At 40.4% G+C, this 23677-nt stretch overlaps 2 protein-coding genes and 1 pseudogene across 2 annotated transcripts; all 3 read left to right on the plus strand.

Moving 5' to 3' along the window:
• The first annotated feature begins 827 nt into the window (after window positions 1-827).
• LOC134468393 (protein unc-93 homolog A-like) lies at window positions 828-6369 on the plus strand. The gene is made up of 6 exons (XM_063222317.1): window positions 828-985; window positions 1585-1814; window positions 2161-2286; window positions 4077-4279; window positions 5689-5824; window positions 6165-6369. Exons 1-6 carry the CDS (start codon window positions 828-830, stop codon window positions 6314-6316), a joined length of 1005 nt encoding a protein of 334 aa, XP_063078387.1. The 3' UTR covers window positions 6317-6369.
• A 2633-nt stretch (window positions 6370-9002) lies between these two features.
• LOC134468760 (protein unc-93 homolog A-like) lies at window positions 9003-17587 on the plus strand (annotated as a pseudogene).
• Window positions 17588-18106: 519 nt separating this feature from the next.
• Window positions 18107-23003, plus strand: ttll2 (tubulin tyrosine ligase-like family, member 2). The gene is made up of 2 exons (XM_063222318.1): window positions 18107-18192; window positions 21034-23003. The coding sequence occupies exons 1-2, from the start codon at window positions 18126-18128 to the stop codon at window positions 22887-22889; spliced, it is 1923 nt and encodes a 640-aa protein (XP_063078388.1). The 5' UTR covers window positions 18107-18125; the 3' UTR covers window positions 22890-23003.
• Window positions 23004-23677: the final 674 nt, after the last annotated feature.

Raw genomic sequence — 23677 nt, forward strand, 5'->3', positions numbered from 1 at the left:
ACTGTTGCATCTTTGACCGAGACAGCAAGTCTTTGTGATGTATCAAGAGCCACGGTATCCAAATGAATGTCTGCATACCACTAAGAAGGATGAACCACATCCAACAGGATTAACTGTGCTCTCCTCCCCCTCAACCTGAAAATGGTGTTTTCAAGATTATTTGAGCGGATGATGAACTTGTAAGAGAGTGAAAGGTACTCCTACATTCATTTTGCTGTATTCCATAGGCTTTGACTCAAGGCCGCCAGAACGAGTTTTAAAGTGATGGTGCTTTTTAAAAATTATTTATTTATTTCTTATCAATGTTACTGTTGCGGCACTCCACTCATTTGTCTGCAGTAAAAGTTGAAAAAGCCTCATTTGGGGAGCCCAAAAGTAGGGATGCAAATGCACCACTGCATCCCCCTTTCCGGCACCTATGCCATGACTTCTACGTAGTGCACTACATCAAGCCAGCCTTGGGGAGCGGAGCAGCTCTTTGCAGCTTTCTATGAGAGGCAATACAGTTTCTGACCTGTACGACCAAAGATTAAAAATAACAGATGCTGCCTCTATACAAGGCCGCTGACAGCTTTGGTCGGGCCCAGGATAAAAAGTCATCTGAAAGGGCCCCTCAGCCCAATAAGATACAATGTAATGCGGACCCAATTTTGGGGCCCTATGGGCCTGGGACAACTATCCTCTGTGCCCCCCCCCCCTTGTTGGCGCCCATGCTTCTACTGTATATACATTCAAAATATATAGACGCCAAAGGATTCAATAGACACAGGAAGGCTTACTACACAACTTTTGTCTACCTACAGAGTAGCTTGAATGCAGAGGAAGGGATGGGCCTGACATCCGTCAGTGTGGCTTATTCAATGATGATTCTGTCCTCCATGTTTGTATCTCCAACACTAATGAACTATCTGGGCTGCAAGTGGACTGCCGCTCTCTGCATCAGCAGCTCTGCCATATATTCCATTGGAAACTTCTTCCCAGGATGGTACTGAAACAGTATGATAACTAAAGTTGTGATTGGTCACTGCTCATTTGTTTAGAAGGTGCAGGATTCAGTTGAAGTTTCTGTAGAAAAAGGAGACAATCTGCAGTAGCAAGTCAAGTAAAGCTTTGCACAAAAAAGTGTGCGGATTTTCTCCTTTTTGTACTGAAACAGTATGACTCACTGATTATCTGTACACCGTAATTGCTAAATTGAAATGGTAAAATGTTTCCACATTTCCTTCCAAAAGTGTCAGTATTGACATTGTTTCTCCAAATTTCAATTATGATATAATGTAATACAAAGTCAGAAAGTCTGGAGCTCGCACTCAAGTGAGTCCGAGCTCCAGACTTTCTGACTTTGTATTACTCTATATTCCAAGCCAACACACAACACCACATAACTAAAACCACATTGAAAGGCGCAGGCCCTCTTTTTGAATTTTTAAATTATAATATAGCCTAATATAATATAATATAATATAATATAATATAATATAATATAATATAATATAATATAATATATGAACCACTTCTTTTTTTGACTGTGTTTCTCTGTCATATAGTCTATGGTCATGATGACATGATTTCTTTTGCTTTCAGGCCAAGTTTGATGATCACTTCCGTAATTATAGGTTTAGGAGCAGCTCCTCTGTGGTCATCGCTCAGCACCTACATCACCATAGTTGCCCAACGGCAAGCTGAGATAGATAACACGAAAACCGAAGACAAAATCAGTCAATATTTTGGCATATTAATCCTCGCCTACAGTTCGGCCAACATTTGGGGCAACCTGATGTCCTCTCTCATCCTTGGCTCTGCTTCCGAGACAGGTAATAGTGCTTCCACAGCCTGAGGCATCAAATCAAGATTATTGCCATGCTTGTTATGTTTGGAACTGATTGAGAAGCAATTAAGGTCCATTTAAGTCCCATTTAACGTAAAAGAATACTGTTAGAATAGGTAAGAAAGAGCATCAAGATGTCAAATAGATTCAAGTTCATGGCCAAAATGTTATTACATTATTTTACAAGAACAAAGGGTTAACCAGTTTATTTTGTTATTCTGGCAATCTCTCCTATGCATAGACCATTTATTTTGTGTTCTCAGAGGGAAATCAAGATTATTGTCTTCTTGTACAATAAGAAGAACAAAGTGTTAGCCTTATGTGTTCCCCAGGCAATGTGTCCAATGGAGATCCTCTATTCTGTGGTGTGAGCAGCTGCCTCAACTCCAGTGGGCTGGCAGCCATGGCCGAGAGACCCGAGACAGGTCCACTAAACATCCTTCTGGGATGCTTTGTCGGTGAGGCAATCTGCACATCTTCAAGACTCCAATACACTTTGCATTTCCACAACATTGCATGACATTGCACTTGACTGACACTTTCATCCAAAACGACTTGTTATCTTAAGTACAACAAGGTATTGGCTACAGTTCCTGTAGTGTGGGATTAGTTGTCTTGCTCAAGGGCCATGGATGGAGGTGTAGGGAGGAGTCATGGAACCCTCTGATCTTAAGTCCATCTCCTTAACCTCTGGCCACAGTATCCCAACACAATCCACTCCTACTCTCTACCCTTCTGTATCACTTTACTTGACGCCAGAGTCAGGTGTATGACATGACAGTCTCATAACAGTGCTGCAACACAGTCATGGACGTGTCAAAACATTAGCCTATGTCATGAACATTTTAGGACTGTTGTCATTATGTGACATTTGGTTGTGGAAAAAATCATCCCTAACACTTGCTACGTTTACATGAGACATTTAATTCGGAATTAAAAACATCATGTAAACGTAGTGAATGTCAACTTTTCAATAGTCCGGGGCAGAGGTGGAACGTAACTAAGTATTTTTACTTCGTTACTGTACTTAAGTAGTTTTTTCTGGAATTTGTACTTACTTGAGTAAAAATAAAAATGCAGACTTTTACTTTTACTCAATTACATTTTTTGACAATTACTTGTACTTTCTACTCCTTACATTTCTAGGAGAAGACTTTGTTACTAGTTACATTTATCCTAGGTTTTCCTGTTGTGTTTCGTGGATATTTCAGTAGCCTCAGCTGCGGGCAGGGAGGCGGGACCAAGCCCCTCTTCCAAATTGACACCCAGACAGAAAATATACTTTTAAAAACATTAACAGGACTCCATAGTCATGTTCAAATAGAGCCGAAAACCGTTGCAGACAATTTTTCCTATTGGATCAAGTAGGTAGACATGGAGAAAGACAGCCATTGCGCGAGTAGGCCTACTTGTACTTTTGTACTGAAAAGTACATTTAAAAGTTAGTACTTAGGACTTTTACTTAAGTACGTTTTTGGTGTACAACTTTCACTTTCACTTGAGTAATTTTTTCGCAGGGTACTTCTACTTTTACTTAAGTACACAACTTCAGTACTTCTTCCACCTCTGGTCCGGGGTTTGCGTGACAAAGGGCAACATACACACATGCACACACACATGTATTCACACAAACACAATAACAATATCCCTAGAAAAAAATGATTCTGGAAGTGTTTGTAACATTGCCTAATTTCTAACATCAAGACCTTGCCTACTATTTCATGCAAATGAATCACTTCAGCAGCAATCCCACTGCAAAAGTTCAACTTCATCATGACAGGCCTGGACAAGTAATCTGGCATACTGGGCTTTTCCCGGTGGACCAACGGTCATTAGGAGCTGTGCTGTTTCTTAGAGACCAGCTCATCATTTAGTATGGGCAGTGCAAAAATGCCTGTGCCATTTTTTTTGGTCCCAGTCAAGTCAAGTAACTGATAAAGACATGATGCGTACCATTTTTGGTGTCAAATACGGTTATATTAGAGGCTTTTAATTAGTGTTAATGGTGGGGCAAGCTGCCAGTCGATAGTAAAAAGGTTTTCCCTATTTACGCTCTAGAAACAAAGGCTTTTTCTCTCTTTCCAAACAGCACTGATCACTTGTTAACAGTATTAATGTTTGCATCACTCTCTTTGCACATCTCTGACTTGATTGGTGTGATTTGTTGGAAGTTGCTTTGGATAACTGGAAACTGTAATGTAATAGTTTGTGTCATGGGCACCATTTTCTGCTCTTGTGCGATTTTTAGGCCTTGGAACGATGGGGGTAATCGTCATCAGTGTGTTTCTGGATAATGTGAAAGAAGAAGAAGAAGTTGACACAAAAAAGTCCTTCTGTTTTGTCTTCTTTGCAACGTTAAGACAACTACGAGACTACCGACTTGTGCTTCTTATCCCCATGACCATATACATTGGTCTGGAGATAAGCTTCCTCTCAGGAGACTTCACCAGTGTAAGTTTTTCACCAAGAAAATCTGACCAAGCTTTGAGCAGGTGTACCTGAAATAGAATTGAGGTTTTTTTTTCCACATTTAGTCTCCTATAAGTGAACCAAACTCAGTCCTGTTTTAAGTGAACCAAAAGTCTGTTCTCTCAGCAAAATAACTCTCTGGTCTTTCTGGTCCCGTAGGCTTTTATGAGGTTTCAGTCTTCTTTTTGTCCACAACCGGCCTTCTAAAGCTCTCCGAAAGTGATTACAACTTGTCAGAACCCTGATATGCTACTTGAAACAGGTAGCGTTGATAATGTCAACACAATGTTTGATTAGTAGCTAATGAGCATTAACTCACAACCCTCTGCATGTATTCTTATCCACCCTGTGCAACGTTCCTCATTCAATTTGCTTGAATAGGACATACAGGCTTTGCCATCAGACTTCACAATTATATTTACTGGGGGACAAAAGGGACTTATTCACTTGTATGGTTAATATTTGTTGTCCTGTGGATTCCTAGCAATATAAGTGGACAAATCATTAATGGAAAATGTAGAAATATTAGATGCAATTTCTACCATTAATATTGCTACATTTTCCATTAATAGTTTGTCTGCTAATAGCCTATTGCTAGAAATTGCTAGGCTAATATGAACAAAAACAGAACTGAGTCCTGGGGACTAGGTGTGAAAATGCTACACTTGCGACTAGGTTTAATCTCTTAAGGAGAGCTCTAGATGACCTGGTGTGATCAAAAGGATGACTCGCACGTCATAAAAGTCTAAGATGACTAGAGAGATTAGCCGGTTCTTTTTGTAATACACTCACAATATGAACAAAAACAGAACTGTATCCTTTTGCTGTCGGTTCACTTTTTGGTCTTACTTAAAGAGGACTGAGTTCGGTTCACTTTAAGGGGACTAGGTGTGAAAATGTCCCATAGTCAAAGTTTAAATGCAGTGAAGAGAAAAATATGTGAAACGCGTTTTAGACAACAATGTCCACTCACATGGACTCACTCATTGACATTAATAATGTAATTTCAACTGTAATTTCGAATCAGTGAGAAGTTGAAGCAGAACCTCATCAAAAATGTCAGATAAGTGTTTAAAACCACGCCTTTACAGACCCATGCATATGGCATAGCTCCTGATGAAGGTTCGTGGAGCTCGGCGCAATTGATCTGTCGAGAGTCAGGCTACCAATCACCTACTTCATGCTATGTGCAACAGAACACATTGAATGTAATAAGTTGATATGAAAAATGATTTAAAGCTTTGTAGTGCAAATTACCTATGTTTGTTAATTTAACTCCCTTGGGATACACATTGTGCTTTTTCAGTTTATTAAGTTTTTTGAGTCTGATTCCATTGTCTGAAATCTGTAAGATAATCATTTTTGGATATGCGCTCTCTCTTTTCCTATAGGTGTACGCAACATGTGCCCTTGGAATACACTATGTTGGTTTTGTAATGATCTGCTTTGGGGCTACAAGTTCAATAACTTCCATTACAGTAGGGAGATTATCGAAATACACAGGGAGACAGGTACTTATTTCACTTGGTAAGAAGCATTTATTTTCTTTAAATAACACGATATTGAATTACATTGCACTTAGGAACAGTTTGACATGGAGAAACGTGGGGTTCGAAAGGGTATTTCAGATTCAGTAGAATTTTACTTTTATGCTCCTTCGCCTGACAGTGCCCGGTGCCACCAAACAGTACCTGGTGCAAACTGATGCAGTGTAGGCTTTTTACTTCTGATAAAATGAGAAATGACCGTCAAAGACAAAACCTAGCTTGCTTTTGCTTCTGTTCCTCACTTGCAGTCGTCCTACAAAACATTACGTGTACAGTATATAACGTGATGATTTATTTGAATTGTTGTTGTCTAAACACAGCTGCGGTGATCAACCTTTCCTGTATAATTGGTCTACTCATTTGGAAACCTGATCCAGACCAGAAGGCCGTCTTCTTTGTGTTTCCTGCTCTTTGGGGAATGGCAGATGCTATATGGCAGACACAGACCAATGGCAAGTTGGCGATGTGCTAGCCTAATGCACTGCTTTCTTTTTTACTTTTTGTAAAACACATACTGTAGGTATTTCTATAGAGAAAAAAATGTTACAGAACAACCAACCTGGTTCTTTCTGATTCATGTTCTGTTTATGCCCTCAGCTCTGTATGGCGTTATCTTCAGTGACCAGAAGGGGGCAGCATTCTCCAGTTACCGCCTTTGGGAAGCTTTGGGCTGCACAATTTCATTTGCGCTCAGCATTTTCGTTTGTGTGGAAATTAAGTTGTACATACTTGCAGGCGTCCTCGTGTTTGGCATGCTGCTGTATACAGTGGTGGAATGCAACCTGAAGAAGTGCCAGGACACAGACACAGCCCCAAACACAGCCCCAAACACAAACCCAAACACAGCCAATTCAGATGAACTGGCAGCAACCAAAGCAACGGATTTATAGGTCCCCTCACTAAAGACAGATAACAAGAATAGAGGGACATGTACACACACACACACACACACACACACACACACACACACACACACACACACACACACACACACACACACACACACACACACACACACACACACACACACACACACACACACACACACAGACAGAAATGCTGAGCTTGCTACTTTTCTCAATCATGACTGAGCTATGCATGCTCACCTTTGTGATGACTCAATTTCGTTGAGTACGCTGTGTGGTGTGTGCCATTTCGCATCACAACACAAATGTGTTGGTTTTACTTGACCTGACTTTACTTGACTTGTTGTTTTACTTGACTTGTTAAAGGGACAGTTTGGTCAATTTCAACATGCAGTTGTAATGCTCACACTACCCTGGACTTGTCAGTGCCTGAGATTTTTTTTTCTTCTTCTTCAGCTGTTTCCGAGATCCTGGTCATTGTAATGGGGGCAGCTCTTTGTTTACATTTCAAAAAAACATTTTTATGTATTCCCAAAAACATCCAAAAGGTTATAAAACATCAGCAGACAACTAGCAAACAGCAGTACCTTTTGGGAAAATATTTGGAGTTGGCCTATGTTTCATTTTTTAAAAATGTAAACAAACGCTGCCCCCATTAGAATTGCTCATATCTCGGAAAGGGCTGAGCCGAAAAATGTGGCATCACCAGATACTGACAAGTCAAGGGTAGCGTGAGCAATACAACTGCATGTTGAAATTGACCAAACTGTCCCTTTAATGTTGATTTGTATGCAGTCTCTCTGCTCGTCTTTGTCACAGTGCATGGATGGGTGTCACACGCATGTGAAATTTTCAAGATCAATTTCGACATCAGAGAGAGAGAGAGAGAGAGAGAGAGAGAGAGAGAGAGAGAGAGAGAGAGAGAGAGAGAGAGAGAGAGAGAGAGAGAGAGAGGGTTTGGGAAATGTGAAGGCAGGACAAGCCGGAATGTAGCCGGAACCAAACTGCATCCAAAGGTTTGTGTTCCAGAAAGGGAACAACATGTTAGTAAATGTTAGTCGGGTGGCTCCTCCCATCTATGGATCGATGAACTTGCACACTACACTACAGCACTCCCTTGAATGGCTTCTTTTTCAACCTCAACATTTAAGCATAAGCAGGGGTGAAAGTAGTTTTCGTTTCATACCGGTGCCTGGACACTTGTTTCAAATGGCATAGTATGGTTGTACACGTTTTATATTTAAATATCAGACATTACTTTTTTCAAATGTGGATTTTGGGGAGCATGACACCTATTCTCTTACCGGTACTGCACACCTGCTGTACATTTTATACCTGTGCACACCTGCCCACTTTCACCCCTAAGCATAAGGCTTCTGACCTATGACAGTGAACTGGCTGTCGCCATCTAGTGGCGACTGAAATCACCTGGTGTAGGCCTATCGAGCAGCAAGAGAGGTTCAACAAAACATAGTCTACATAAAATATGTGTAGCAAATGTAATATAAAATTGTAATAATGAAATAAGTTTTGTCATTGTGTACTTTTGTTTTCAATGTAATAATATTTCATGAACATTTAATGAAATGTAACTAAAGTTTATTTAGATAGGCCTACACTAAACACATATAAATATGTCATCGCCTCAGTTCGTAAATTAGCGGTTTCATTCAGTTCTGAATGACTATACATAACTATGCTGTATTCATTAAAGTATTCCCTTTAGGAACTTTGCTCCCTGAAAGAATGTTGTTATCACTGAATGCGTAGGCTATACATGCAGTACAGTATCCCGAATATGATCGGGATATTAAGTATCCTGAATTTGCGTTTCCGCATATAAACACTCCAGCAGTGGTGTGTCTACTTTTTTATGGTGGGTATACTGTATATTTGAGCATTTTTTGAAGTGGGTATACTGTATATATTTGTGCCATTCAAAATAATAGATCAATCAATTTTAAGTGGGTATACTGAAATTCCTGAAATTTAGAAGTGGGTATACTCCGTATACCCGCGTTCTACGTAGACTACACCACTGCACTCCAGTATCCCGAATAAGCACTCACTTACAACTATGGCATGTATGTTGCTTATTAACTGATTACAGTAGGCCTATGCATCAGCTCACAGTGCTAGGAGGTTGGTATTTCTTTTATGATGTGTAAGGTAAAAGCTTATCGACTGAATGCCCTTCTATATTTTCCCTTTCTGCAACAACTAAAGGAGTAGGCCTACTGCTGGGTGGGAATACAGAACTAGACGAAAGACTATTATTTGCACAGAGCGAACATGGGGAGGAACTTGAAAAATGTCATTGTTGCTTCTGCTGGATTTTGTCTGGCCTTCACAGCTGCAGGGAGTTTTCAAAGCCTACAGGTAGGCCTACTTAAAGACAAATGGCATCTATGAATCTGAGAAGACTCTCATTTATCTATGTGATTTTTAAAGAAGGGCTGTTATTATTCAAAACATCCGTTCAGTTGCTCATAACTAAATTTATTTGCCAAACGGTAAGAGCAGATTGGGTTGTACATGACACAAATTGTGTGCTTGAACATCATTGACTTGAATTAATTGTTTATTAGAGAGACATGAAAGGACAATTGTAAAATAAAACTGGCCTAACTTAACAGATATCTTGGCATTTGAGTGTCTCTACAATATTGGAAGGCTAGATAACAAGCTTGCGATCTCTCACTCTGGGCCTCCTGTACCAGTAGGCCTATATCACAGCAGTCAAACAACAAGTGGTATAATAGTAATAATAATAATAGTAATAATAATAATAATAATAATACTAATACTACTACTAATAATAATACTCATCATCATCATCATCATCATTTAAAGTGCGATATCACCAAACATATTTCAAAACACTATAAAACAAAAAATAAAACAAAATAAAATAAAATAATAATAAATTAAGGGTGTGAGAAGCTCAGAAAGATCAGTAGGGCTTTGTATGTGAGCAAAATGACTTAGAAGTCAGCTCTGGCTTGAACAGGCAACCAGTAGAGGGAGGCTAGGATTGGTGAAATATGTTCACATTCCTTGGTCGTTGTCAAAACCCTAGCTGCAACATTGCACACTAGCTGAAGCCTACTTGTAGTGCTAGATGGAAGGCCATGAAATAACTCATTGCAGTAGTCCGTCTAACAAATGCATGAATTAATGTTTTAGCATCACACAGAGACAACACAGGTCTGATTTTTAGAAGGCTAATTTCGTTACTGCCTTAATATAGGGCTGAAAAGTTGAGTTCACATCAAAGAAGACACATGACGTTCAAGAGTATGCACTGTTGTGGAACATTTTACTGCTGTTGGGGAAAAAACCCATTACTACCACTTGGCCTACTATTTCCAACCTGTGTGTGTGTGTGTGTGTGTGTGTGTGTGTGTGTGTGTGTGTGTGTGTGTGTGTGTGTGTGTGTGTGTGTGTGTGTGTGTGCGCGCGCACACACATGCACGCGTGTATATACATGTGGGAGAGACTTAATGTTTGTTTGGTACCCCCTGCAAATAAGACACACACATGCAGTAACTTGGATCAGATGTTGATTCTAGTAAACATTCAACATATAGGCTAGTCACAAAATGATTCAATAGACACAGAATGATGTGCTGTATGGTACAACCTCCTGTTTTATTTATCCACACAGAGTAGCTTGAACGCAGAGGAAGAGATGGGCCTGACATCCGTCAGTGTGGTCTACTCAATGATGATTCTCTCCTCATTGTTTGTATCTCCACCACTAATGAATTACCTGGGCTGCAAGTGGACGGCTGTCATCTGTACTGGAGGCTACGTCGTATACACCATCGGAAACTTCTTGCCAGGATGGTAACCACTGAACCTTCACTGACACCTTACAGCCCCATAGTGACTGGCTTGAAGTATCCCAGCATGAACACATGTAACTCTTTTTCATAAGGTCCTGTGAGCATTTGGGTTTCCTGTTCATCCAAACAACCGTAGCCTCTTACTGCAGATGAGGTCGCCGGCGGGCCTATTCACTATTTGCTGAAAATACTCTATTACATTATAACAACATTGCTATGGCAGTGCAGAGAGCCTTAAGTAACAGATTAAGACAGACATTACAATTGTGGTGGCAGTAAGGTTATAATATAGGGGCTAACCTTGCTTTTGCTAAAGCCTTGACCTACATTTCGCCAATACCAATAGGCCTAATGGCCAGTATTCTTATATAGTTGTTATCAGAGGTGTAAAAACTGGATTGAATAATTAAAAGTCCTGTGTAGCTTTGCTTCCGCCTGTGCTCTCATTCCGTGCCTCTCAGCTGCATCACAAGTTGAGTTCAATGTGAGTGGCTGAGGTGGCATGTCAGTAAAGATGATAGACAGTTGGTCAATCTAATCACATACAAGGATTTTTCATGAGGAGCGTCAATCAAAAATGTGTTGGTTGTGAGAGCTTCCCAGATGGTATCGTGAACATGAAGACGAAACATACCAGCTGGTTAGAGTCATGCTGGTGTTTTTCCTCTTCTGGTAGTTATGGCATAAATGAAGTTGTCTTCTAACCATAACCTCTTGTGCTCTCCTAGGCCAAGTTTGGTGGTGACTGCCATACTGTAATTGGTCTAGGAGCATCTCCGCTGGCAGCATTGCTGAGTACCTACATCACCATGAGCGCCAACCGGCAAGCTGAGATAGACAAGAGGAACTGCGAAGACGTCATCAGTCAATATTTCGGCATATTCTTCCTCGCCTTCCAGTCGTCCAACATTTGGGGCAACCTAATATCGTCCCTCATCCTCGGCTCAGCTTCAGAGACAGGTACTAGAGCTTTCACAGTCAGATACATCAAGCCAAGATTATCGTCATCATTGTTAGATTTTAAAGTGATTCAGATCTTGTCTGGTTCAAGATAAAACGCATGTCAGTTATAAGGCAATAGGCTAAACCAATTTAAGAACTTGAAATAAGAAGACTTAGAAAGGCAATAAAGAGCATAACATTTATTGCCCAAACGCACAGTGAGATAAATAAAACCAAGATGGTTGTCACGACTGTTATGGTTTGAAATGGTTCTTGTCTGATTGAAGGTACATTGTAAGGTGCAGGCCAATATTAGTCCAATTTCAGAACTTAAATATGTGGTTTTGTAAAGGTTAAGTGACGTGCAGTGGCCTAACGGTAGGGCACTGGGTAACTACGCCGGTGACCCGGGTTTGATTCCGGCCCCGGCCATTTGCCGATCCTCCCCCCATCTCTCTCTCCCACTCACTCTCATACTGTCCTATCGAAATAAAGGCAAAAATGCCCCTAGAAAAGGTGAAGTGACAAACAGATTAAGCCAGTAAGAGGCCAGAGGTCAGTAAGCTACGTACACTGGTCCCAGTTCAAGTTTATTGCCACACTGTATGTATAATTATTGTACTATGGGAGTTAAATATTACAAAGAATGAATGGTTAACCAGCTTTTGTGTTCCCCAGGCAATGTGTCCAATGGAGATCCTCTATTCTGTGGTGTGAGCAGCTGCCTCAACTCCAGTGGGCTGGCAGCCCTGGCCGAGAGGCCCGAAGCAGGTCCACTCAACATCCTTCTGGGATGCTTTGTAGGTGAGGCCATCTCCACATCAGTGTAGAGTACTGTTCTCTTGAGAGACAGCCTTCCATTTGCTGGTGCAGTTGAATCAGAGAAAGGAACTTACCTCTTACCAATACAGTCATGTTCATTGTATAAAGTGACTCTTGTTTCACTGATTCTTGAGAAAGTGGCTAAAACAGGTTGTAATCTTGAAAGAAAAAAACGAAGTGAATTACAAAATAATATGGTATATCCTCGTGGACAAAGGTCATGGCTTTTCAGAAATGCACAAGGCCAATCTCCCCATTTTCCATTTTTTTCAGAAATCCGTTTTTTCTCCGATCATACCTTGTTTTTTGTCAACACCGTCAGACACAATTAAAAGCAATAAAAAGTGTATTGATTTGGTTGCATATGTATCTGGAGTTTTTAAGTGATTGTGTGTGTTTTTTGGTTCACACATACGCCTTTAAATGTTGAAAATTCACTTTCATTCTATTTTAATACTGCTTCATGTGTTCTAATTTAAAAATATGTGCTGTCAGACAATGCTTACTTAATGGCTAAATAGATCAAACATTTTTTTGTAATTTCACAAATATTCGTGTAGACTTAAATTTGCTATTACTTTGATAATTCAACAACTACAAAGGAAAATTTTGTAAGCACATTCATTTAAAATGTCCAAAACTCCTTCTTACGGTGGTGACTTAAGAACTGACGGTGGTGACAGTAATCTGAAGGTGGTGAAAGTGACCTAATTATTACCTACATTTAGCAAAATAAATAGCCCTCTCAAGTCAATGACATCTAGCATAAACACTTAATTTTTGTGTGTGCACAGTATGTTTGTGCATGTGTTTTTTCTTCATTTGTTAGATACTCTAGCAAGTAGGCCTAGATTATTGAAAATGTGGCATAAACAGGTTTTAAGTTGTTCAAATCCAAAATATAGAGGTGTATTATCATAGATGAACATCTTGGCTGTGCAGTGAATGTATTGGCCAAGCTCCCCATATTTTACATTTTTCATAAAATGGGCTCTTTCTTGGTTTTGTCACCAGCGTCAGACAGAATTAGAAGTAAAAAAAAACATGTTTACTGTATTTAAGTGAATTACTTTTACAATTCAACATAATTGTAGATACTTATTGGAAGCATATTCTTAAAACTTGTCAAAAACATGAACTACATCAGATGTCACCACCGTCAGGTTTTGTGACAAAAAAACCCTCCAAATGCACCTCAGTGGAGGCTGGAGTATAAGTTTGGGTCACAATTATTACGAACATGTCTGGTAATGTTTCATTGACCAGCACAATTTAGTAAAATATGGAACAAGATGATGGGCGGAACAAAATCTGACGGTGGTGACATCTGACGGTGTGAGACAAAAAAACGCTCTTTTACATATTGTGCATTTTTTGCTCACATTAGCCACTTCGTTTTCACTCTGTTTCTTAGGGGCTTCATGACGCTTCTGAAAAAGTATATATAATTAACATTAATGTAACAATAATACTATTAAAACCCCCGACGGTGTTGACAGTTTATGGTTGGGACAGTACCAGTGTCCAAACAAATTATCAAATTGAGGAGAAATTAGTAAACTTACAGGAGCTTCAGTGATGGTGAAGTACTCAGTAGATCTAAAGGTTTGAAAAGGGGTCCTAAGTAATGACAATGACCTTGCGCATACCTGATTTTATTGTCTTTTTAAAAAAATCTGACGGTGGTGACTAATATGCTGGACACACTTTGAGCAATCAGAAAATAGTAGTAAATATTGCTTTACACGCACTATGTGCATATCTGCAGAACCACTTCAATATGGACTTTCACATCATGGTGATATTATTCAATAATATCAGTGATTTTTACATGTTAAGTCAATTGAAATGATGATGCCTGTCCTTGGGACAGCTGTTTTTACAGGGTGTGGGCAGGTTTATAGCCATGAAAAGTAATAAAATTACAATTCAATATTTCAAACGACTGTACATTTATGTAACAGACTCCTGTGTCCTTACCTGGACTCATTTTGTTCATGAACATGTAGTTTATTTTCAACAAAATTGGCAGTTTATTGCAGAGACATGTTTTAGCCGCTTTCTCAAGAATCAGTGGTTTACTCTCTCTCCTCTCTATTGTGGCTTGATTCAGGTTTGTCACTTTATAAAAGTGTCTGCTAACTAACTGTAGATATATAATTTGTGTCATGGGCACTTGACATTTATGTGCGTACACTGCATCCTTTTTGCGTTACATTTAACAGATGCTTTTATCCAAAGAAACTTATGGCGACTTGTATGCCCCTATCTTCTATTTTCAGGGTGTGGAGTGATGGCAGTGATCATCATGAGTGTATGTATGGATAATGTTAGAGAAAAAGAAGAAGCTGACACAAAAAAAGTCCTTCTGTTTTGTCTTCTTTGCGACGTGTAGACAACTGTGAGACTACCGACTTTTACTCCTGATTCCTATGGCCATATTCATTGGCCTAGAGATAAGTTTTCTCACAGGAGACTACACCAGTGTAAGCTTTTCACCAAGACATTTTGACCACAAAATATACCTAAAAATTAAACACAGTTAAATTACAGCTATATTTACAGATCAAATCTAGATGATTTTTGAGTTGACAAGTAAAAAGTACAACATACAATATGTACATAGGCCTACGTATATTGACAAAATATACAGCCTTTCGGTCAAAACAGACAGCATCTTCAAGATAATCATTTGTGGATGTGCACATTCTCTTTTTTCATATAGGTGTACGCAACATGTGCCCTTGGAATGCACTATGTTGGCTTTGTAATGATCTGCTTTGGGGCTGCAAGTTCTTTAACTTCTGTAATAGCAGGGAGGCTATCCCAATACACAGGGAGACAGGTACGTATTGCACTTGATAAGGACTTTTCCCCCTTAATTGCGAAGTTATAATCCTGATTTTTCTTTTAAATTAGTAGTCAGTGTTTTAGTAGGCCTATTTTGTTGTATATGAGCACCTTGGAGCCTAATACTGTAGAAATGTCATTGTACAATGCACAAAGACAATAAAGACATTAATTCATCCATTCATTACATCTGTAGCCAGTGAGGAAGTGCTATGGGCAGGGCTGGACTGGGACCATACATGACGCGGGCCCTCTAAACTCAGCCAGTCCACTGCATAGGCTATATTAAGGATCCACCAATTCACCTTTGGCTAAGGCCCGCCCTAAAGTGCTTTTTGACCAATCACAGCGCAGCAAAAGGACGACCTCGGACAAACCTCGGACAGTTTTGACAGCGCTCCATTGAACTCAATGCAGAAATCGCATGTTTTCAAGTAGTTAGCGAGATACGGTCGTATTATTATTAAAATATGATTGGAAATTGAGCCTGGGGTATTTGTGACAAAAGTTTCCCCGCAATGTAACAGGTGGTAATCGCTTTCCTCTTTACCTAAAACCGGACTAATATTACTAGCAGCTGGATTGTCTGCCTTGAAGGGTCTCGGCAGCCTCACACTCGACACACGGATCAAAAGCATACTTTGTGTGCTCCGATCATGCCACCATCTCATTTGTGTCACTTTTCAGTAAGGTTGTAAGCAAACCACGAACCTGTTTCAGAGTAGGATTTTGGATTTCTGACCTAATTAATGAAAAAACACCGCTAGCAAAGTTAACTATCGGTCACGGCAGGAGTGTTTTGACTAGCAGCTGATGGACGTGATTTTGTTAAGCTACTGAAGATATAAACGCCAAACGTTAATATTACACATTGCTGTGGTAGCTTTGAAGAGGACTACAGCCATCAAGTTGTGTGATTGCATTTTCGTCTAGCAAGATTGAGTCAGGGGTCAAAAGATATGCGAGGTCGGCTTACCATGGTGCTGGTTACAATGCCTATCCATACCCATAGAAGAGCCCATAACAGCTGTGATGCATCGCATGACCGTTCAGAGAATAAATACTTATATTCACAATACTATGAATGTGTTTTTTTATTTATTAGGAGTGAATAACTGCTGCGATTTGCAGTCACTGCATAAATCACGTTGATGTCTCAGCATTCAAAGTTTATCTGTCCGACCTAGCAACTGTAACTAAAGAGGGCGGGGCTTAGCCAAAGGCGAATTGTCCCCTTTGTCTAACCTATCTATGTCAGCTTCATTTGTCCCAGTTACAATAACAGCTTAAACTTTTAACTTTACTTTGGAGTGACTCGGACCTACTCCCTGCTCGCATGAAATATATATAGTTAGACTTTTAAAATGGGTGGTTTATGCTTTTACTGGAAGAAACTGAAACTGTATACATTTGCACTGTCCTTGATCATGCCAAAGTTCTTTACAGATTGTCTGATCTGTACATCAGGACACATAAGGATATAGGCTACGTTTAAAACTGGAATGTTTTGAAGCAATGATGCAATTAGTTTATTTAGCTTCTTCAGGCCTACTTGACTCCTAAAAATATATTATGTGATGATTTATTTGAATTGTTGTTGTCTAACCACAGCTGCGGTGATCAACCTTTCCTGTATAATCGGTCTACTCATATGGAAACCTGATCCAGACCAGAAGGCTGTCTTCTTTGTGTTTCCTGCTCTTTGGGGAATGGCAGATGCTATATGACAGAGTCAGACACAGACCAATGGCAAGTTGGGGAATTCCTTGTAGGCCTATCGTGCAGTCTTTTCTGTTTATATGTTGTAGATCATGTATGACATTTTAAATAGAAAAATGCCAACCATTCTTGTATCTGTTTCTAATATGAATGCTCTGTTTTTTCCTCAGCTCTGTATGGAGTACTCTTCAGTGACCAGAGAGGGGCAGCATTCTCCAGTTTCCGTCTTTGGGAAGCTTTAGGCAGCGCATTTTCATTTGCTCTCAGTATCTTCTATTGTGTGGAAATTAAGTTGTACATACTTGCGGGCGTCCTCGTGTTTGGCATGCTGCTGTATACAGTGGTGGAATGTAACCTGAAGAAGTGCCAGGACACAGACACAGCCCCAAACACAAACCCAAACACTGCCAATTCAGATAAACTGGCAGCAACCAAAGCAACGGATTTATAGGTCCCCTCACTAAAGACAGATAACAAGAGTAGAAGGACATTTATACACACACAAGTTGTACATAGGCTACTTGTTGGTGTCCTTGCGCTTGGCGTGTTGTTATACTTTTTAGTGGAATGCAACTTGAAAAAGTGTGCACAATTTGATTTGAATACAGCGAATTCAGACGAGGTGACAGCAACAAAAGGAACGAGTGTATAGGCCACTTGGATGTTTTCATGCCATCACATAAAATATTAGCCTATGTGCCCTACAAGTGTTAGGCCTGTGCCGTTAAATGTAGGCCTATTGTTTTATTTTATTTCGCTCTGTTGGGATCTTCAAATCCAGACTGAAAACATTTTTGTTTTCATCCTATTAGGCTATAGCAGTTTATGAAATGCTTTTGTCTGTTGTTAAACACCTATTTAAAATAAATAAATACCTAATTTTATTTTCCTCATCATTTTCTTTTATTATTTTGAGGCTAGGCCTAGGCCTACTGCACTTTAAACAATAGATATTAGGGCCTATTATTAGGCCTATTATTATTGTCGAGAAAATTGCAAATAACCTAGTCTAAGACTAATAAACTTCTTTTGGAAATAGCCCTGGTGTAGTAATACTGTTAAAACCTATCCAGAATATGCATTAAGATTTAAAAATTAAGTGAAAATGTCTAGATGTAAGGCTGAGATAGAGAATACCTTTCTCTCAGTCCTCCTGATAGTTTAGAAGGAAGCTGCACTTCCGTTAGCGCGCGATGCGCTCCGTGTCCTGGCAACCGAAAGATGACGAGTGAGGATGAATGAACCGGGGATCGGAGAGGAGGGCGAAAGGGTTGAGGTGGAGGGTGTGTGCAACCTGTCAGGTAAGCAATCCAGAATAAATAATAGTTTATATAATTGAACATGATTGAATTATATGACAGTGAGCTAGTGCAACATGTCAATGTAATGCGCATTCGGTGGAGTAGGGTTAGGCTTTGTTTATTTTGGAACCAGGACTAACCCCTGCACCACGTTTTCAGAGGAAGCATGTTTCCTATTCTAATTTTATTTTAGTTGACAACTGAAAGGACGCTTAGTTAACAGACTGTAATGTAGCCAATAGTGTTTCCATGTACCGGTAGGCACAAGCTAAAATAGCCCCCATGTAAAAGAGCGTCCGTTTGTAGCTGTGTTTGAACATGCCACTCACAACAATTAGGGGGAGACTGGGGTTGGTTGTAAGGCTGTGTTCAAAAAATCGATCCACGATCCAATATCGATTCACGTCCGAAAAATCCGATATCGATCCAAAACTTTGTGGATCGATCTTTTTTTGCGGAGGCCCATCCCTATATTCTCAACCGCGTCGGGAGCTCTCTTCAACATAGGCCTACACACTCATGCACAAATACACGGGGGCTTTTCCTGACAGTAGTGGCCGTTTTTACTTTCGACTATTCATGGATTTATTTTATGCATAGTGCAACCTTCCCGCGGCCCGCCAGGAGCTAGGCCTACATTACACCGCTTTCGGAAATGCCTGCAGTTGCGTTGCGCTGCATTGTTGTTATTTCGTCTGTCAAAGTTATAATAGCCAGAAAAACTTTGTCTGCATTAACACGGGGCATTTCGTGTGCAACACGCTATAATAGGTTCAAATACATTTCCGAGTAGTGTTATTGACAAAAAACACGAACCCAAAATGCCATGTGATTGAATAGCCTATCGGCAAACAAACTATTGTGGGCTACACGCGCTGGTTCCATTCATTTGAAACCTAAAAATGCCGTCGCTTCTTCTTTTAATAACAGCGAAGGAAGACACTTTGAGTTGGGATGGAGTGACGAGTTTTAATGGGATGACAAAGTAGATGATTTGTAGGCTGTTGAAATTAGGAGAAATTATTATCCCCGCCTTCTGACTTAAACTCCAAATGCGAGGATGGCAAGGGAGACGAAAGGGTGCTTTTCACATTCACACGCGTGCACAAGCATGCACCCATACAGATAAAACAGCGTGGTGGGAAAGGATCAAATTACTGAGATTAACAGCTGCGTTACGTTAACTGCTTCTGAATTTTTTTTATTTTTTTTTTAATTTGCGTCAAAGCGATTTTTTAGTGCCCATCTCCACGGTTGACTGAGAAATATCCACAGCTCTAAAGCAGCGTCAGATTTCAGCGATATCTCTTCTCAGCGCTATAGATTACCAGTGCGACATCCACTAATCATGTCCCATTACACAGACAACCTATAATCAATCTACAATATCAAACTTTTGCATAAAAACACTTCCTCACCACTTTCCCACCGTCAACACTCAACGCCAACCCACCAGAGGGAAGCGCACGGTCTCCCTGACCTGTCAATCAAACGGTCTGTCTGCGTGTGTTCTATAGGCCAATGCTATGCTGTAGCATGTGTAGGCTACATTTGTAAAGTCATAGGCTACATCCTGTAGAATCTCTTCAAAATATAGCCTAGTGACTAGGCCCTAGTCTATGGGCTGTTAAAGGCACCTTGCGCAAATGGTTATCACACCCTATGTGGTTGGTTGTCACAATGTTATTCGGGGGAAAATGGGAAATTGTAACATTAAATAAAAGTGATACAACATTTTTAATTTCAATGAAATGTGAACCTAAACATAGCTCATAGGCTACAAAATCATCAAATAAGGTCCATTTGCTAAACTTTTTATAGCCTAAGTTACTGTTTAGAGCTTTAAAAATGCAAATGTAGTGTATATTACACACAAACTAGGCTAAATGTGAAATGCTTCATGCTATGGCAATGACAACCAACCCCGACAGCAGTGTGAGTGACAACCCTAACTGACATGTTTTACTCTTTTTAAATAGGCCTATTGCTCCGACATGAATTGCCCTGATTAAGAAAAAAATACCAAAATTGCAGCTAGTACTTCCATATGGCCATACTGGTTTTGATGTCAGCCCATAGAGCAATGAGTGAGAAGAAAAACATTAGACTTCTCAAAATTTTCATTTTCATGTGAAAAACACATTATGTTGTCTCACCTCAAGGTTAGGCTACTGTTTTTACCTCCACTATCAGCATAGATGTCCTGTGACACTAATTAGGAACATTTCTGTGTCAACGGTTTTGATCAGCGACCTTTAGAGGCTGAGATAACTTGATGCATGTGACAACCAACTAAACCCCGTTCTCCCCTACTGTACTTCACTTCTGTTTTTATAAAATACACAGAAGGCTATAGGCCAAAAGTTTGGACACATCTTCTCAGTCATTTAATGCATTCTCTTTATTTTTGTCGCTATTTACAGTAGCCTACATCGTACATTTTCATGGAGGGCATCAACACTCTGCATGAACACGTAGAATCATGTGCGTAACAAAAAAAAAGGAAATTCTAGCAGTTGTCCAACAGCAATTTCATGTTCAAAACTTCCTTCTCTCTGCATTCAAATTAAGTTTGACTTGACTGACTGGTTGTTTTTACCTGAAAATAGAGAAAAAATAAGCTTGTTGAAATGTATGGGGCCTTGTTGTGCCGTGTTGACATTAGGTGGATTGCCTATAGACAGCTGACATTGCTGTTGGACAACAGCTAATATTTTTTGTTAAGCACATATTTCTACATATATACTGTATATTATTATTATTATTTTTCATACTCTTACATACAAATAGGCCTAGGCTACAAACTATTCTTCAGTTTCATTCTTTTGTCTCTCATTTCAGCACCAGACACAGCACCTGAGCTTGAAATGGCTACAGGTGTTGGTGAGACTGGACCGCTGGTGTTCCGCCTCCATGAAGGGGCACCTGAGCTTGTGCGAGAGGTGCTTCTGGAGAGAGGCTGGCGGGAGTTTGCAGAACAACGGCAGGAGGAAGGAGACTGGAACCTCTATTGGCGATCAGCCGCCTTCCGCAACGCCGACTATGACAAGATCATGCCCTGGCAGAGACTCAACCACCACCCAAAGACAGTTGGCATTGCCCGCAAGGACTGGCTGGCACGGAATTTAAGAAGAATGAGGGGCACTTTTGGATCAGCACTGTACAACTTCAGTCCGATATCTTTCAATCTCCCTAATGACTACATTCGATTTTTGGAGGAGTATTCAAAGCACCGGCTAGCAAACGGTGGCGAGGGTGCATACTGGATTTGCAAGCCAGTGGATCTTTCGAGAGGGAGAGGCATATTCATTTTTGAGGACATTAAAGACTTAGTTTATGACTGCTCTGTCACTGTACAAAGATACATTAGCAATCCTCTTTTGATATCAGGCTATAAATTTGACCTTCGAATATATGTTTGCGTGAAGAGCTTCAGCCCCCTGACAATCTACATGTATCAGGAAGGTTTGGTTCGTTTTGCCACTGAAAAATTCAACCTCGGTGCTCTGAACAATCTCTACTCTCATTTAACCAACACTAGCATAAACAAACTGGGACCCTTCTATTCTACGGACAAAGAACACATAGGCGAGGGCTGTAAGTGGACGCTGAGCAAATTCCGCTGCTTCCTGCAAAGCTTGGGGATCAATGAGCTACTGCTTTGGCAAAAGATTAACAACATTGTGACCCTGACTCTTCTGGCCATCGCCCCATCCATTCCCTCCCGTCGTAACTGTATAGAGCTGTTTGGCTTTGACATCCTAATTGATGAAAACTTCAAGCCATGGTTGCTGGAAGTAAACTACAGCCCTGCTCTCTCGCTGGACTGTTCTGCCGATATAACTGTGAAAAAAGGACTCATTAATGACCTTGTTGACCTTATGAACTACAAGGAAATCGACTGCCTTCGCCAACGGGGATATTTGAAACAAAAATACAAGAGGCCTTGCTATTTGGGAAGTCAGGCCCTGCCGCCAAGAAGTCCTCAGGTACTCCTGCTTCCAAGATGTCTGTGTAAGGAGTCAATCTCTGAGAAGTGTCCGGGTCATTCACACTTGTCAACCAGGGCGGGATCAACAGATTCTTTTGCGACTGCACACCAACCATCTCAGGATGGTTCAAATGAGAACCTAAATTGTGCCCTGCAATTAAGTCTAGGATCAAGTTTAAAACCAGTCGCTCTGCGTCATGGATGCAGGAAGCTGCGCTTGTCTCATTTACAGAAGCCAGAGACAGTTGACCATTCAAGGGCACATGATTTGGGGTCAGAGAATGAGAGCAGGTCCTGTATTTCAACTCCTGATAAACGGACAGTTAAGAAAAACCCAAAGCAAAAATCAAGCAGCTTCCTAAAGCTACCACCAATTCACGGACATAAATATAAGCCTCCAATTTATCCTTGGGATAACAAAGTTAAAATCCCTGGGGTGCCCCTGAGCCGCGTGGGTGACTTCATTTTGACATTTCCCTTCAATGACGTAACCCTTAGAGCCTCACAGGCGCTCAACATCAAGATGGCTGTGCAGGAAGTTTACAAACTTACCAAGCTCATCCATTCCTGTCATCACAAGGGGAAGCGAAGGAAAGAGGACACTGACAGACAGTCAGGGGGAGAAGGCAAGCTGGAGTTCCTGCTCTGGGGGCCAAGGAACCCCCCTTCACTGACTTCACTGAGTGACTGCTGCTTGAAAACATGATCTACCATTTCATTTTATCTAAAAACTGAAAAAGGGGTGCATCACAGGAGCAGGAAAAAAAACACCCAGTTCTTTTTTTTAAAATTGACAATAAATTACCCGCAGCTCTTTCCATCCAGGTGTCTGGTTGTTGAGAAACTAGAAACCTTTTAGATCACAGGTCTCAAGGTCACCGGGAGTTCCTGAATACAGTATCTAGGCCCTATGTTCTCAGGTCAGAAACACACATGTCACCGCATGAATAATACATTCCTTTCTGCAGTAGCCTAGTGGAATGGCTCCAGTAGATTTTCTAGCTTTGCACAACCTGAAAATGGGATTCATATTACCGAAGAAGTCCCTTGTGAAAATACCAGGTGCATTAGACTACAGTTGCGCATTATTTTTATTGGCTTTTAAGTCTCGTTTGAGGTTGAGAGGTGAGATGTTTCCTTATGGATGTTTAAAAAAAAAGGCAAAGAAAAAAAAACGAGATCTAATTCTGACCTCCTTTGGTCAGTTTATTTTATGTTTTATGTTCATGCAGCAATGCAGCAGTGTTTCAAGGAACTACTGCTGTGATTGAAAAGCTGTGTGTTGTGGTGAAAGATTCTGGTGCAAAGTGTTCCACAGCATTTTTTTTTTTGCCATGCACCGTCTAAGCCTTTTCTTTCATACCATGAGTAGCCTACCCCCTCACTCATACTCTGTAGGCCTATATATCGTATATAGGTTCGGGAAATCACTCTCCTAAACAATGATATGAACCTTGTGTACTGCATTTCAGAATGTGCAACAAAATGTCTATT

Source organism: Engraulis encrasicolus, chromosome 18 (genome assembly GCF_034702125.1).
Source record: "Engraulis encrasicolus isolate BLACKSEA-1 chromosome 18, IST_EnEncr_1.0, whole genome shotgun sequence".
Lineage (NCBI taxonomy): Eukaryota > Metazoa > Chordata > Actinopteri > Clupeiformes > Engraulidae > Engraulis > Engraulis encrasicolus.

Coding starts and splice junctions, on each gene's coding strand:
- LOC134468393 (XM_063222317.1), top strand. CDS start 828: ATGGGCCTGACATCCGTCAGTGTGGCTTATTCAATGATGATTCTGTCC. Junction 986..1,584: donor GGAAACTTCTTCCCAGGATG/GTACTGAAACAG, acceptor TTTTGCTTTCAG/GCCAAGTTTGATGATCACTT. Junction 1,815..2,160: donor TGGCTCTGCTTCCGAGACAG/GTAATAGTGCTT, acceptor TGTGTTCCCCAG/GCAATGTGTCCAATGGAGAT.
- ttll2 (XM_063222318.1), top strand. CDS start 18,126: ATGAATGAACCGGGGATCGGAGAGGAGGGCGAAAGGGTTGAGGTGGAG. Junction 18,193..21,033: donor GGGTGTGTGCAACCTGTCAG/GTAAGCAATCCA, acceptor CTCTCATTTCAG/CACCAGACACAGCACCTGAG.